At 38.8% G+C, this 15,774-nt stretch overlaps 1 protein-coding gene across 9 annotated transcripts in view; it reads left to right on the forward strand.

The window, feature by feature from the left end:
- Tfpi (tissue factor pathway inhibitor) overlaps nt 1-15,774 on the forward strand; it is a 76,363-nt gene that overhangs the window by 48,777 nt on the left and 11,812 nt on the right. For all 9 annotated transcript variants that reach the window (XM_035446185.1, XM_027422702.2, XM_027422696.2 and 6 more), the window contains 3 exons: nt 1,789-1,986; nt 4,005-4,043; nt 15,277-15,453. In XM_035446185.1, coding sequence (XP_035302076.1) covers nt 1,789-1,986; nt 4,005-4,043; nt 15,277-15,453 — 414 coding nt within the window. The remainder of the gene's footprint in view (nt 1-1,788; nt 1,987-4,004; nt 4,044-15,276; nt 15,454-15,774) is intronic.

The following is a 15,774-nucleotide window of genomic DNA, read 5'->3' on the forward strand; positions in this document are numbered from 1 at the left end:
ATGACCTCGAGCACCCATGTTCTGCTAAGACTTTTTTTTTTTTTTTTTTTTTTTGATATCCAAAGACACAGAGAAGGGAACTGAGATTCAGTACCAGACACTTTCATAGGAAAACGATTTCCGACTTTATAAAGCAAATTCTTAGAATGCTGTTGAGTGGAAATCACATTGTTAAATCTAATTGTTTAACCCAAATGCCATCTTGAACATCTCCGTCATTCAGGTTTGTGACATAATTACTCTTATTGTGTAATATACCTGCTATAACAACTTTTGAGGGTCAATTCCATCATTTGCTGATATTAATAGGAACAACTTAGATACTTTCTGCATTTTTTGTTGTTGTTGTACGATGAAGATATTACCAACATCATGAGGTTGTGATTATTAGATAATTTTATAACAAAGTTCTGGGAAATTGTTATTACTCAAAAAAAATTCCCTGTCATTAGTGTAACTTCATAGACAGCTTTGAAAAATAAGCCTTTTGTGGTACACTCTCACCCTCTTGTGGCAAAATTATTAAACAGCATGTTGAACTTGGGCTCTGTTTTCCTGATCTCTCTCTCTCTCTCTCTCTCTCTCTCTCTCTCTCTCTCTCTCTCTCTCTCTCTCTCTCTCTCTCTCTCAAGATTTCAGTAAGCAAGATCTGCAAGATCTTAAATAAATCAGTTAGGGAGCAGAAAACAAAGTCTGTGTCCAGCTTACCTTTCCCTTAACTGTCTACTTCCCAGCCCAGAGAGTGGGAGTCAACTGCGGTGGACAGGTTCTCCCAGACAATTTACCTAATCAGTATTCCTCCACCCATACTCCAGGCCTGCTCAGAAGCCATCTCTCATGTGACTCTCGATTCTGCAAGTTCATGACTAACCCCAACCACCACAGTTGTCTAACTGTAATTTTATTAGTCCTATAAATGATTGGGTTGGGGAGACGTAATGTGCTTCTCTTGTAAGACCAGGACCTGAGTTTTAGTCTAGAATCTCTTAAAAAAAAAAAAAAAGCTAGCCCTTGATGGTGCATGTTTCTAAGCCTAGTAGTATTGGGAAGACAGAGAAAGGCAGATTCCTGGAGCCCACTGTCCAGAGAGCAAGCCAGCCAGCCAGCCTACCTTTTGAGGTCCTGGCTAGTGAGAGATAGATAGTAGCTGAAGAAAGACAGTCAGGGTGTATGTATACCCCTCCACATAAGCATATCTGAATACATATATGGACACAAATAAGTAAACAAATAGGAAACAGATAAATAAATGAGAACATTGCAATTTCTTTGTTAGAATATTAACATGATTTAAAATATGCCAGAAAATGATACTAGTTTAGTATACACAACTATAATAATAAAATACAAATGGAAGATACTAGAAAGTAACATAAATCACATTTGTATGAATATTTTCCAAAAGTTCATGTTTTAAAATTGCAAGGAATTAAAAAAATGGATTTACTACTAGATCATCTATCTACAAATTTATACTTTGATTTCAAATGTTTTTATATAAAAACATTAAAATGATGTCCATTCATGTGCCGATAGTTTTTAATTTAGCAGAGCACTGCTGCCCTCTGGAGGAAGAATTGGTTTATGCCATTTAAAGCTGCTCGAACCTTCTTCAGGGATCATTAATAAATTATCAAAGACATGGAACATATACAGATACTCAGGTTGTTACTTCCACTGAACTCATAATAATTTCACTTTTCTGTTTTAATTTTCTTCTTTAAAAATTGGGAGTGAAAATTATGTATTTGCCAAAATGACATCAAGAACATTATTCTTACCTTCTAGATTCAGAACAGCCACCAATGAAACCGAAGCATACATTTTGCGCAATGAAGGTAGATGATGGACCGTGCAAAGCCATGATAAGGAGTTATTTTTTCAATATTTTTACTTACCAATGTGAAGAATTTATATATGGGGGATGCAGAGGAAACGAAAATCGATTTGAAACCCTGGAAGAATGTAAGGAGACATGCATCAGAGGTAGGTGTCCAGGAAACCTGTGACACAAGAAAGAGCCCAGGTGGTTACTAGGCCTACATGCAGATTTAGCAATTTTAGAAAAAACACTACTATTTCCCAAGAAATCCCATTGTTTACATTTCTAGATTTCCTAGTCAACTGTTGATTTTGATTTCTTCGGGTCAGTTATAAAATTATGAAGCCTCTTTTTTTTTTAAATCATTTTTTAATATTCCGGATGGATTCCCTGAAATTAAATTTTTCCAGAATAATTATTCCTAAAATAATTTTATACTATTTCCCTCAGTACATCTAGTTTGTTTATTACAGCCTTTATAAAATTATTACAATTTTAGTGGTAATTATGACTTAAATGTATTATCTATTGGGTTTAATCAATATTATAAAATGTCCTTCCATGTTTTCTTTAAAATTACTCCCTTTCTTTTTTAATCTCCATTTTTAAAATTTAAATTAGAAGCAAGATTGTTTTACACGTCAATCCCAGTTCCCTCTCTCTCCCTTCTCCCCTGACCCCCACTAACACCCTACCTATCCCATACCATTTCTGCTCCCCAGGGAGGGTGAGGCCTTCCATTGGGGGGGGGGTCTTCAGAGTCTATCATATCCTTTGGGATAGGGCCTAGGCCCTCTCCCATGCGTCTAGGCTGAGGGAGTATCCCTCCATGTGGAATGGGCTCCCAAAGTCCATTCCTATGCTAGGGATAAGTACTGATCTACTACAAAAGGCCCCATAGATTTCCAAGGCCTCCTCACTGACACCCACATTCACGGGGTCTGGATCAGTCCCATGCTGGTTTCCCAGTGATCAGTCTGGGGTCCATGAGCTCCCCCTTGTTCAGGTCAGCTGTTTCTGTGGGTTTCACCAGCCTGATCCTTTTCTGCAACTGGATTCCAGTTGGGTTCAGTTTTCAGCTGTGGGTGTCTGCTTCTACTTCCATCAGCTGCTGGATGAAGGCGCTAGGATTGAAGCCTTATTTCTTATGGTAGAATCTCCATATGTGAAAAGGGAAGGAATGCTAAAGTCCACTGAAGAACCTCAGAGGGGCAATGCAATGAGTACAGTTAACTTACCTGAGAGCTGGGTTGGCAGTTAAAGAATTGTTTTTCACGTTGACTCGTCTGCACCATATAAACAGAATGCTCTCCCAGCATTCTCCCTGGAAGGTAACGAACCAGAGTGCTGAATGTCAGGCTCCAAAGATAAATATATTAACACATACAAATTTCTACTATGGGAGCAGCTTATCACTTCTAAGTCTAAGACTTACCTATAAACGAGTCATTCTTATTGGAATTTTAATAAAGCAAGAAAAAAAAAAGAATCAAAATTTTATCCCTGCCGTGTAAACTTTACTAACCTAGCTTTGGTGTTGATTTTACTGATGTAGGACTATAAAGCACATAATGATGTATTATTAAACTTCAGTGGATATTTTTACTTCGTAATCACATCATAATTTTATAACATTTTAACAGTGCTTATAAATTTTATCATTGGTAGTTTTACCTGATGCTAATACATAGTAGGGGAACTACAGGCAACAAGATTTTACACATTCCAAAAGCTGCATGGAAGAGTTTTTAAAAGGTTTCAACAAAAAGAATTGATATATATTTGAGAGGGTAGACATATTCAGCCTCACTTAAATATTACTCAATATACATGTGCATTGAAATATGACACAATAACCTATTACTATGTGTAAGTCTACATTTTTATATACTAATTAAAATAATTCTCAAGAAAAGGATGTGGGGGCTGGAGGTTCAATTCAGTGATAGATTACATAGCATAGCATTCATAAGACCCTGCATATACACCACCACAACCAATAATAGCAATAATAAAACAAACAAAAATAATTGACTATATAACCTATAAATAAAAATAAACTTGAGTCATGAAGACATTCTGTTTGAGGATATTAATGGGATTATATAATTATTCTAGTTTAAGGTCAAGTTCATATGGCATTATAAATGATGGCCATTAACTCACATTCTTTCTCTTACAGGTTATAAAAAGAAGACTGTAAAGACACCATCTGGAGCAGGTGAACTTTTACTTATGTGAAAATTGGTAGCATTTATCTAACACAGCTGGGTATTCAGTTTTATATATCTCTGCTGCGGGTTGATGGAATCTACATGACATCAGGGATAATGTTCCCTTAAGTGAATGCAATGAAAACTTAGGCATCACAGACACTGCTCAGAAGGAAGGCTCTACGGGCCATGAGTTTTGCATCACAGGGTCTCTGGAACATTTGTTCTTAACCTGTGAGTCATGACCTCATTTGGGGAGGTCAAACAACTCTTTCACAGGGGTTGCATAGCAGACATCCTGCATATCAGATATTTACATTACAATTTATAACAGTAGCAAAATGACAGTTGTGAAGTAGCAATGAAAATAATTTTATGGTTGGGGGTCACCACAACATGAGGTGGTACTAAAGGGTCTCAGCAGGAAGGCTGGGAGCTGCTGCCCTAGAGCCACACAGGCTACTATTTTTTCCCCTTTATTTTTAGAACAATCTTACTTTATATACTTAATCCAAGTTCCCTCTCCCTCCCATCCTCCTGGTTCCCCCACCTTCTCCCCAACCCACCCCCATCCACTCCTCAGTGGATTCCCTAGCACCTTCCATGGGGAATCAAGACAGTCTGTCACATCACTTGTGGCAGGACCAAGGCCCTTCCCTTGTATCTAGGCTGAGCAAGGTATCTCTCCATAGGGAATGGGCTCGAAAAGGCCAGTTCATGTACTAGAGGTAAATACTGTTCTCATGTTACTGGCCCCACAAACTGCCCAAGCCACCCAACTGTCAGAGGGCCGAATTTGGTCTTATGCAGGGACCAGCTGTCAGTCATGAGTCAGTGAGCTCCCACTTGTTCAGGTCAGCTGTTTCTGTGGGTTTTCCCAGCATGGTCTTGATCCCTTTGCTAACAGTATCTCTCCTCTCTATGACTGGACTCCAGGAGTCCAGCCCAGTGCTTAGTTGTGGATCTCTGCATCTGCTTCCCTTAGTTATTGGATGAAGGTTCTATGATGACAATTAAGGGAGTCATCAATCTGATTACAGGGGAAAGGCATTTAAGTTAGCCTCTCCACTATTGCTTAGATTCTTTGTTGGGGTCATCCTTGTAGATTCCTGGGAATTTCCCTAGTGCCAGGTTTCTCAATAACCCTGTGATGGCTCCCTCTAACAAGTTATCTCTTTTCTTGCTTTCCTTCTCTGTCCTTCCCCAACTCGACCTTCCTGATTCCTCATGTTGTCCTCCCCATCTCCCTCTCCCCTTCCCACTCCTCTTCTACTCTTCCTTCTCCCCCCACACTCCCAATTTACTTAGGAGAACTTGTCTATTTCCCTTTGGGTGTGGGAGAGGACGATCCATGTATGTTTCGCTTAGGGTCTTCCTAGTTTCCTGGTTCTCTGGGGTTGTGGACTGTAGTCTGGTTATCCTTTATGTCTAATATCCACTTATGAGTGAGTACATACTGTGTTTGTCTTTCTGGGTATGGATTTTTTTTTCTGGTTCCTTGCATTTGCCTGCAAATTTCATGATGTCATTTTTTTTTTCCCCCACTGAGGAATACTCCATTGTGTAAATGGACCACATTTTCTTTACCCAATCTTTGGCTGAGGGGCATCTAGGTTGTTTCCAGGTTCTGGCTATTACCAATAATGCTATGAACATAGTTGAGCAAATGGCCTTGTGGTATAAGTTACGCAGGCTATATTAATAACATGCCGAAAACGATTTAGCCCTTAATTGTCTCATTTTAGTTCTCCAATCCATTGTTAATCTCAGCACTGTGTGACTTAAGTAAATTTCATTGCATGAGTGTATTTTTCATGAGTTGTTAACAGTATGCAAAGACTGAGTATAGAAAGTTAACAATAATTGCCTTTGTCATTATTTAGTGTGCATAATTTTTTTTGAAGAAAGATTTTTTACTAGATATAACTTTTTTATTTAGTTTTTTATTTTTTATATATTTGAATTACAAACAAGATTGAATTACATGAGAATCCCAGTTCCCTTCTCCCTCCCTTCCTTCCCTACCACCCCCCCAACTAAAATCCTACCTATCATATGTCCTTTCTTTTAGTCTACACCTGACTCAACCTTTCTGCATTCTTCCTCTTCTTCCCTTCTCACTCTCGTAGCTTCTTCCCCCCATGTTCTTAATTTTCTCAGGGGATGGTGACCCTTTCCCCTTCTCCAGGGGACAAAGTTTGTCTCTTTTAGGGTCTTCCTTGTTTACTAGTTTCTCTGGCAGTGTAGAATGTAGGATGGTAATCCCTTACTCTATGTCTAAAATCCACATATGAGTGAGTACATATCATGTTTGTCTTTTTGTGATTGGGTTACCTCGCTCAGAATGGTTTCTTCAAGTTCCATCCATTTTCCTGCAAATTTCAAGATTCCATTGTTTTTTTCTGCTGAGTAGTACTCCATTGTGTAAATGTACCACATTTTCTCCATCCATTCTTTGGTTGAGGGACATCTAGGCTGCTTCCAGTTTCTGGCTATTACAAATAGTGTTGTTATGAACATTGTTGAACAGATGTCTTTGTTGTATGAATGTGCTTCTTTTGGGTATATGCCTAGGAGTGGAATTGCTGGATCTTGTGGTAGACTGATTCCCATTTTCTTGAGGAGTTGCCATACTGATTTCCAAAGTGGCTGTACAAGTTGGCACTCCCACCAGCAGTGGAGGAGTGTTCCTCTTTCTCCACATCTTCTCCAGCATAAACTGTCATTGGTGTTTTTGATTTTTGCTATTCTGACAGGAGTAAGATGGTATCTCAAAGTTGTTTTGATTTGCATTTCCCTGATGGCTAAGGATGTTGAACACTTTCTTATGTGTCTTTCAGCCATTTTAGATTTCTCTATTGAGAATTGTCTATTTAGTTCTGTACTCCATTTTTTAATTGGGTTGTTTGGTGTTTTGGAGACTAGCTTCTTGAGTTCTTTGTATATTTTGGAGATAAGCCCTCTCTGTCAGATGTGGGGTTGGTGAATATCTTTTCCCAGTCTGTGGGGTGCTGTTTTGTCTTGCTGACTGTGTCCTTTGCCTTACAGAAGCTTCTCAGTTTCAGGAGGTCCCGTTTATTAATTGTTGATCTCAGTGTCTGTGCTACTGGTGTTATGTTCAGGAAGTGGTCTCCTGTACCAATTAATTCAAGGGTATTTCCCACTTTATCTTCTAATAGGTTCAGTGTGGCTGGGTTTATGTTGAGGTCTTTGATCCATTTTGACTTAAGTTTTTGTGCAGGGCGAAAGGCTTGGGTCTTAGATATAACTCTTTTAAAGGACTTATTATAATGACAGTATCATTGGGTTAAGAAAACAAGCTCCATTTTTTTTCCTGTCCATGTTTTTTCATCCATCTTACTATGTAATTCAAAGATGTGCCAGTCACCAGGATCAACTTGCTTTGAATTAAGTCCCAGAAACAGATTTAATCCAATTACCATTGATATTTGCATTAAACAGGAAAATATCCAAAAAATCAAGCTGCTTGACTCAAAATTCTGAAAAGATTAAGTCATTTAAAGGAAGTGAAGATGCAAGATCCAAGGTGCACTTAAATTTTACACATTTGAATTCTCACTTGTCTGGGAAACAGTTGAAAATGTCTTTTACTAATTGGAAATTTTCAGTCCCAACTTATTAGAATTCAATTTAAAAATGCATAAAATAGCTAGGTGGTCATGGCACACGCCTTTGACCCAGCACTTGGGAGGCAGAGACAGGTGGATCTCTGAGTTTAAAGCCAGCCTGGTCTATATAGCAAGTTCCAGGACATCTAGGATTACACAGAGAAACCCGTCTCAAAAGAACAAAACCAACCAACAAATAAAAGGAATAAAATAAACCCAATCAAAATTTGTGTAACAAACAAAAGTGATTATTTATAATTTAAAAAATATATCCCAGCTAGGTGTTGGTGGTGTACTCCTTTAATCCCAGCACTTGGGAGGCAGAGACAGCCAGATCTCTGTGAGTTCGAGGCCAGCCTGGTCTACAGAGCTAGTTCCAGGACAGGCTCCAAAACAACACAGAGAAACCTTGTCTCGAAAAACCAAAAAAAAAAAAAAAAGTATATATATATATATATCCCTTCAAACAGTGAATTGATCTTGGTAACAATGTTCAGTACTCCAATTAAGTAATATCATAGTTATTGTTAGTATTCAAGAAAAAGTATATTTATAAGATGAGTTTTGTCTACAAGTGAAAGAAGATTTTTTTTTTTGTGAAAGGAAATAGCAACATTGAAATATTAAGATTTCTCTTAAATATAGAATTAGAGAAAAATTTTTACTGTAAGAAAAAAAGTAAAAATATATTTTGGAATTCAAGAAACAATCACTTTAAACATTAGATATGAAAAAGATAAACACTCTGAACATATAAATGTCAAGAGTGTTTAGTTGCTACAATTACTCCATAGTAAAAATTCCATCAAAGTTAAGTTGATATGCTTCCTAGCCTTGAAACAGGACAAATAAATTTCTGGGTTTAATGATGATGACAATATTATAAGATATCAAAAGAAAATAAAAAAGATAATGAAGAGTCAGGCCAATGCCTCAGAAAGAAAGATTAGCAGCAAGCAATTTCTTGGTGTGCAGGCATGCAGAAAGTTGGCATTATATTTTTATCTACAGCTTATGAAAGATGCTGTATGGCTTACACTAATATTCTTACTCAATTATAACTGAGTGCCATTCGCCACAAGTGTGTACATACCTCTAAAAGAATGACACTTTAAGGAATATGGAGAATTGCCTTATTTATAATCCTGCTTGATTTTCTATTTTGATTTATAGACCTAAGAATTATTTTACATATGTGCATTCTTAGCTTTCTCCTAAAATAAATTAATACAATTTTATGGGGATCTCAGATAAAAAAAACCTTCCATGTAGAATTTAATAATAATGACCATTAGCATAGATCATTATAATTTTTGCTTTTAGTATGCAATATATTTCAGCCATTACCTTTTTATGCATAAAATTTGTATATTTTAAAGATTACTTAAAATTTCTTGAAGAATTATGTCTTAAAATTAATCAAAATGAGAATTGAATGTATTTTCCCATAAAATATTAAAATTTACAAACCTTTTTCCCATTTCCTAGATATGACACAATTACATATCATAGTGACACTCATCCTAAAGGACAAGAATATGATAGTAAAAGATTATACAACACTAACCGTCAAAGAAACACAAATCCAAACTTGGATGAACTATTGTTTCACTCCTGTTAAACCCATAGGACAACCAGGGAAAACAATATAGATGCTTCTCATCAAATTTTTAAATTAAAAATAGAACTACTATTTATTCTAGCCATCAACCCAACTACTCAGGACATATCAAAGAGAAGGGAAATCAATAGGTTGCACAGCCCATTCATTGAAGTATTATTCTACAAAAATATGGAATGAACTGAGGCTTCAATCTGTGGATAAAGGGATAAAGAAGATGTGTCATATTCTACACAGTGTGAAACTATTCAGCTGTGGAAAAGAAGGAGACCTTGTTACTAGCAACAATATGGCTGGACTTGGTAAACAACATGCTGAATGCAGTACACAGCATAATCTCAGTCACAGAGTCTTAGAAGGGTGATCTAAGAGTAGGAAGTGGCATTGTCGTTACCCAAGACTGTGTGGTGGAGAGGTGACCGAGAAGATGGAGTCATTGCATAGGAGGGAACATTCAAAAGATCTACTGTGTAGCACGGACTGCAGTTAACAGCAGTATATTTAACTCTTGTGATGGCTGAGAGAGTGGATGTTACTTGTGTTTTCAGTGTACGAATGTTAGTCAAGTGAGGTGATCCATTAATTATCTATATATATCTATCCATGATATATATGCTTGAAGTCATCATTTTTTTGAAGCCATCATTTTGTACACAATAAATTCACTTAAATTTGAAACAGGAAACAATCTAAGACTTTCACTGACATTTCCTTTTCTTTTTTTTATTTGAATTAGAAACAAGATTGTTTTACATGTCAATCCCAGTTCCCTCTCCTTCCCCTCCTCCCCTATCACCCCCCTCACTAACATTTACTTTCAGAGTCAATAAGAAACAAGTTAACTTTCAACTTGCAAGTTGAGTAGTTATAGAAAATAGACTTTTATTCTTTACTAATATGGTATTTTAAATTAAATTTTAAATAAAACCACATTTTCCCCTCCCTTCTGTCTTCCCATTCCCTTCCCATACCTCCCACCTGCCTCCCCCTCCCCCCACGGCCATCTACTTTTCCTTTGTTCAGAAAGGGTAAGGCCTCTCATGGGAGTCAACAAGGCATGGCATATCAAGATGAGGCCAGACCAAGCTCCTCCCCCTGCATCAAGGCTGGGTGAGAAAACCCAGCATGGGGAATAGGTTCCAAAAGGCCAGCTCATGTTCCAGGGACAGATCCTGATTCCATTGCTAGGGGCTCCACAAACACACCAAGCTACACAACTGTGACGCACAAGCAGAGGACCTAGGACAGTCCCAGCTGTCGATCCAGAGTCTGTGAGCTCCCACTAGCTGTCTCTGTGGGTTCTCCATCATGATCTTGACCCCCCTTGCTTGTACAATCTCTCTTCCCTCTCTTCAACTAGATTCCCAGCGCTTGGCCCAGTGCTTGGCTGTGTCTCTCTGCATCTGCTTCCATCAGCTACTGGATGAAGGCGCTCTGATGGCAATTAGGGTAGTCACCAATCTGATTACAGGAGGAGGCTGATTCAGGCACCCTCTCCACTATTGCTAGGGGTTTAAGCTAGGGTCATCCTTGTGGATTCCTGGCACCAGGTTTCTCCCTAACCCCCAAATGGCCCCCTCTATCTAGATATCTCTTTTATTACTCTCCTCCTCTGTCCCACCCACAACTTGAACAATCCAACCCCTCATGTTCTCATCCCCCACCCCCATATCCTCCCTTCCATCCCCATCCCTCTACCCCTGGCCCTGGTTTACCCAGGAAATCTCATCTATTTTCCTTCCCAGGGAAAGCCATGTATCCCTCTTAGGGTTCTCATTGTTAACTAACTTCTCTGGGCCTGTGGATTGTAGCCTGGTTATCCTTTGCTTTACATCTAATATCCACTTATGAGTTACTACATACTATGTTTGTCTTTCTGGGTCTGGGTTACCTCACTCAGGATGATTTTTTCATCCACATGCCTGCAAATTTCATGATGTCATTGCTTTTTACCACTGAGTAATACTGTATTGTGCAAATGGACCACGTTTTCTTTATCCATTCTTTGGTTGAGGGGCATCTAGGTTGTTTCCAGGTTTTGACTATTATGAATAGTGGTGTTATGAACATGGTTGAGCAAGTGTCTTTGTGGTATGATTGAGCATCCTTTGGGTATATGCCCAAGATTGATATAGTTGGGTCTGAGGTTGATTGATTCCCAAATTTCTGAGAAACTTCCATACTGATTTCCAAAGTGGTTGTATAAATTTGCACTCCCACCAACAGTGGAGGAGTGTTCCTCTTACTCCACATCCTTTCCAGCATAAGCTGTCATCAGTGTTTTTGATTTTAGCCATTCTGACAGGTGTAAGATGGTATCTCAGAGTTGTTTTGATTTGCATTTTCCTAATGGCTAAGGATGTTGAGAAATATGTTGAGAAATTCCTTAAATGTCTTTTGGCCATTTGAGATTCTTCTGTTGAGAATTCTGTTTAGATCTTTTTTTTTTTAATTTTTTTTGTTTGTTTTTTTGAGACAGGGTTTCTCTGTGTAGCTTTGGAGCCTATCCTGGCACTCACTCTGGAGACCAGGCTGGCCTCGAACTCACAGAGATCCGCCTGCCTCTGCCTCCGGAGTGCTGGGATTAAAGGCGTGTGCCACCAACGCCCGGCAAAAATTCTGTTTAGATCTATACCCTATTTTTTACTTGGATTATTTGGTAGTTTGATTTCTAGTTTCTTGAATTCTTTATATATTTTGTAGATCAGCCCTCTGTCAGATGTGGTGGTCAGTGAAGATCTTTCTCTATTTTTTTTTATTAGTTCAAATTATGAACAAGCTTGCTTTACATGTCGATCCCTTCTCCCTCTCCCTCCCCTCCCCCCAACCTGCCCCCCCAACCCCCCACCTGCCTCCCACCACATGTACCCTCCACTCCCCAGGGAGGTTAGTGCCCTCCATGGAGACTCCCTAAAGTCCACCACATTATCCTGGGTTGGGCCTAGGCCCTCCCCCATGTGTCCAGGCCAAGAGAGCATTCCTTCACATGGGATGGGCTCTCAAAGTTCCTACTTACACCAGGGAAAAATACTGATCCACTACCAGGGTCCCCATAGGGTGCCGAAGCCTCATCTTTGACATCCACGTTCAGGGGTCTGGATCAGTCTTGTGCTGGCCTCCCAGATAGCAGTCTGGGGTCCATGTGCTCCCCCTTGTTCAGGCTAGCTGTTTCTGTGGGTTTCACCAGCCTGGTCCCGACCCCTTTGATCTTCATTCCTCCCTCTCTGCAACTCGGGTTCCAGAGTTCAATTCAGTGTATATCTGTGGGTGTCTGCCTCTGCTTCCATCCACCACTGGATGAGGGCTCTAGGATGGCCAGGATCTCCTGACCTAACAGGGAGCATGAGGGTAGGGGAGAGGGTTCTGGCAGAATGAGAGGAGGAGATGAGGAGGGGAGAGGAGAAAACGGAAGAGCAGAAATGTTGAGTGGGGAGAAGAATAGAGAAGAGCAGGATGAGAGATACCATAACAGAGGGAGCCATTATAGGTCCAAAGAGAGATCTGGCACTAGGGAGATTTCCAGAGATCTACAAGGATTACATGAACTGACAATCTAGCCAATGATGGAGAGGATACCCTGAATGCCCTTCCCCTATAATGAGACTGATGACTACTTTATATGCCATCCTAGATTCCTCATCCAGTGGCGGATCTTTCCCTATTTTGTAGGCTGCCATTTTGTCTTATTTACCATGTCTTTTGCCTTGCAGAAGCCTTTTAGTTTCACTAAGTCCCATTTATTGTCAACCTCAGTATCTGTGCTACTCTATTCAAGAAGTTGTCTTTTGGGCCAATGCATTCAGGGCTACTTCCCACTTTCTTTTCTAATCTGGTTTGGTGTAACTGGATTCATGTTGAGGTCTTTGATACACTTGGTTTTGTGCAAGGTGATAGATAAGGATCTATTTGCATTCTTCTACATGTGAATATCCAGCTATACCAGCACCATTTGTTGAAAATGGTTTCTTTTTTCCATTGTATAATTTCAGCTTTTTTTTTTTTTTTTTTGTAAAAAAGAAGTTCACAGATGTGTGGATTTACGCTAGGGTCTTAGATTCGATCCATTGATGCATATTTACATACACAGACACATATGTTTTCAGGGATGACCATTTGGCACTAGATAACTAATTGGTGTGTTTTTTCCTGGACACTAATTCTACATTCTCAGCTTTCCTTAATCACCTGTAGTTCTTTGTGTAGGGACAAGAACTCTTGGCTCTCCTCCGATCTGTGTTTAGTATGTCTGTTGTCATTGTTCAGCTCATATTGGTGGGACTTTATCCGTGTAGCTTCTGGCTTTCCTAGGAGACACAATCTTATAGCAAACTCTCTGTTCTCTTGAATCTTAGATTCATTCTGCTCTCTCTTCCACAATGACCCCTTAGCCTTAGGTGTAGGATTTGTGTTATAGATATGTCAATTGAGATTGTTCTTCATAAATTTGAATTTAGATTATGTTCAGTTTTCTGTAATGGTCTTCTGTTGCAAATGGAAGTTTCCTTGGTGCAGGGTGAGGATGACACTTGTCTGTCAATGTTGAGAATGTAGTTAGGGATTATGTTGATTTAGTAAAGTGGTGGTAATAGATTCTCCAAGATCCATGACTTCATTATCTCTGGGTAGTTGGCTAGGTGTCTGGAATCAGGCAAGACTTCTTTCTTATTTAGTGGGGTCTTAAGAACAATGAAAGAGCTGTTGGTTACAATCAAGATAAACGGGCCACTACTGTACTCTTAGGGTTACTGAGTCACTCTGGTCATTTTTGTTTATAGATGTCATAGCTGGGTAGGACTGTTGGTTACCTCCCTCCTTTGGAAGCTTGAATGGTGCTTCTAGTACTATGAGAACTAGTCCTCAGCGAGGAGGGTTTCAGGTCACTTCCAGCTTAGGATCTCTGGGCTCTGTGTCTGAAGTGCTTGTAATGCATGCTCTTTTGATAGTAGAGCACTTGTGAGCACCGACTTCCTTATATAAAAAAGCAAGTTGCTTTAAGACATGGAAGGGTATCATAGTTCATCTTGCTACCACAGAAATATATTTATAAGAGAAAATGGAGGAATTGGAACTTTGTCTAAAATATTCCAGTGCAGTAAGACTTTTGAGCATAATAGATTTGAAAACGAACTCAGTTCTTTTCACAATATGCATGTAGACAGAGACTGTAATGTAGGTCACATTATTGCAGATTTTGTGACAGCTGTGTTTAGTCTGTTTTGGAACGTGAATAAAGGAAGGGTATTAGTCTTTGCAAAAGCCCTTCTAATCCCTGAACATGTATTTCCTTTCTGCCTCTACATTGTTCCTTCAGTCCAGTGCTTGGAAGAAGAAAAAAAGAGAGGGGGGGGAGGGAAGGAGAGACCCGATAGTGGAGGATGCCGAACTGAGCACAGATATTAATTTCAGCATAAGAATTCAGGAACTTCCAAGAATAGCCAGGCCAACTTCCGTGCCTCTAAGATCCTTTTCAATGTTTAAAATCTCTGTAGCATTCTTAATGAACTAACACAGCACTCCTTCCCTAGAGATTCTCAACACTTCAGTAGACCTTTCTTTAATACCAGTGCATTAAGCTTAATAGAAATAATTAAAGCAAAACTTGCCATAATACTTTGTACTTCTAAAACAAGGTCAGCATATATCAAATAACCCACTATCCTTTATTTTATTGGCTCATAAAAATGTTGATCACAATTCCCTGTAATCTAATATAAGAAACTTAGAACTGAAATACCAGATAAAAAAATATAAGACATAGTTTCATGTTCATTTTTCCATGTACCCAAATGGTTAGATAATGGTTCAGTTTTTAATAAAATTATTTTATTTATTTTTAATGAGGTAACAATTATCTTCTGGTTTAGCCTTTAAACTTTTAAAATTGGTTTTAAATTTATCTTCTAAATAAGTTCATTATAAATTTCATGAAAATAATTAAGTGGTAATAACAAAAGAAGAATATCTCTTTCTGATGTGTCTTGCCATTTGTAGAAAAGCCAGATTTCTGCTTCTTGGAAGAGGACCCTGGGATCTGCCGAGGCCTCATTACTAGGTATTTTTATAATAACCAGTCAAAGCAGTGTGAGCAATTCAAGTATGGTGGGTGCCTAGGCAACCGCAACAACTTTGAGACTTTGGATGAATGCAAGAGCATCTGTGAGGATACCGGTGAGTTTGTTTCTTATGTCACTTGGGTCCCTTTACAGGGATCATTTCAGATGAAGAGTCCTTGAGGATGTACTCAGATTCTGTTTAAGCTGCACAAACAGAAACTAGGTCTGAAAGAGATTCCCCGTCCTGATAAAATAATAAATACAGATAATCAGCACATCTCTACAGTTACCCTAAATCCCCTAATGTTCTCAGATATAGTAGTTAACTTTCCAGTACTGCAATATACATTCAGCAAGAGGGTAGGACTGCTAAAATCTTTTATTCTTATGCAATATGAGGGTTAATAATTAACTCATAAAAAACAAGAAAAGGAAA

This window comes from Cricetulus griseus, chromosome 6 (genome assembly GCF_003668045.3).
Source record: "Cricetulus griseus strain 17A/GY chromosome 6, alternate assembly CriGri-PICRH-1.0, whole genome shotgun sequence".
NCBI lineage: Eukaryota > Metazoa > Chordata > Mammalia > Rodentia > Cricetidae > Cricetulus > Cricetulus griseus.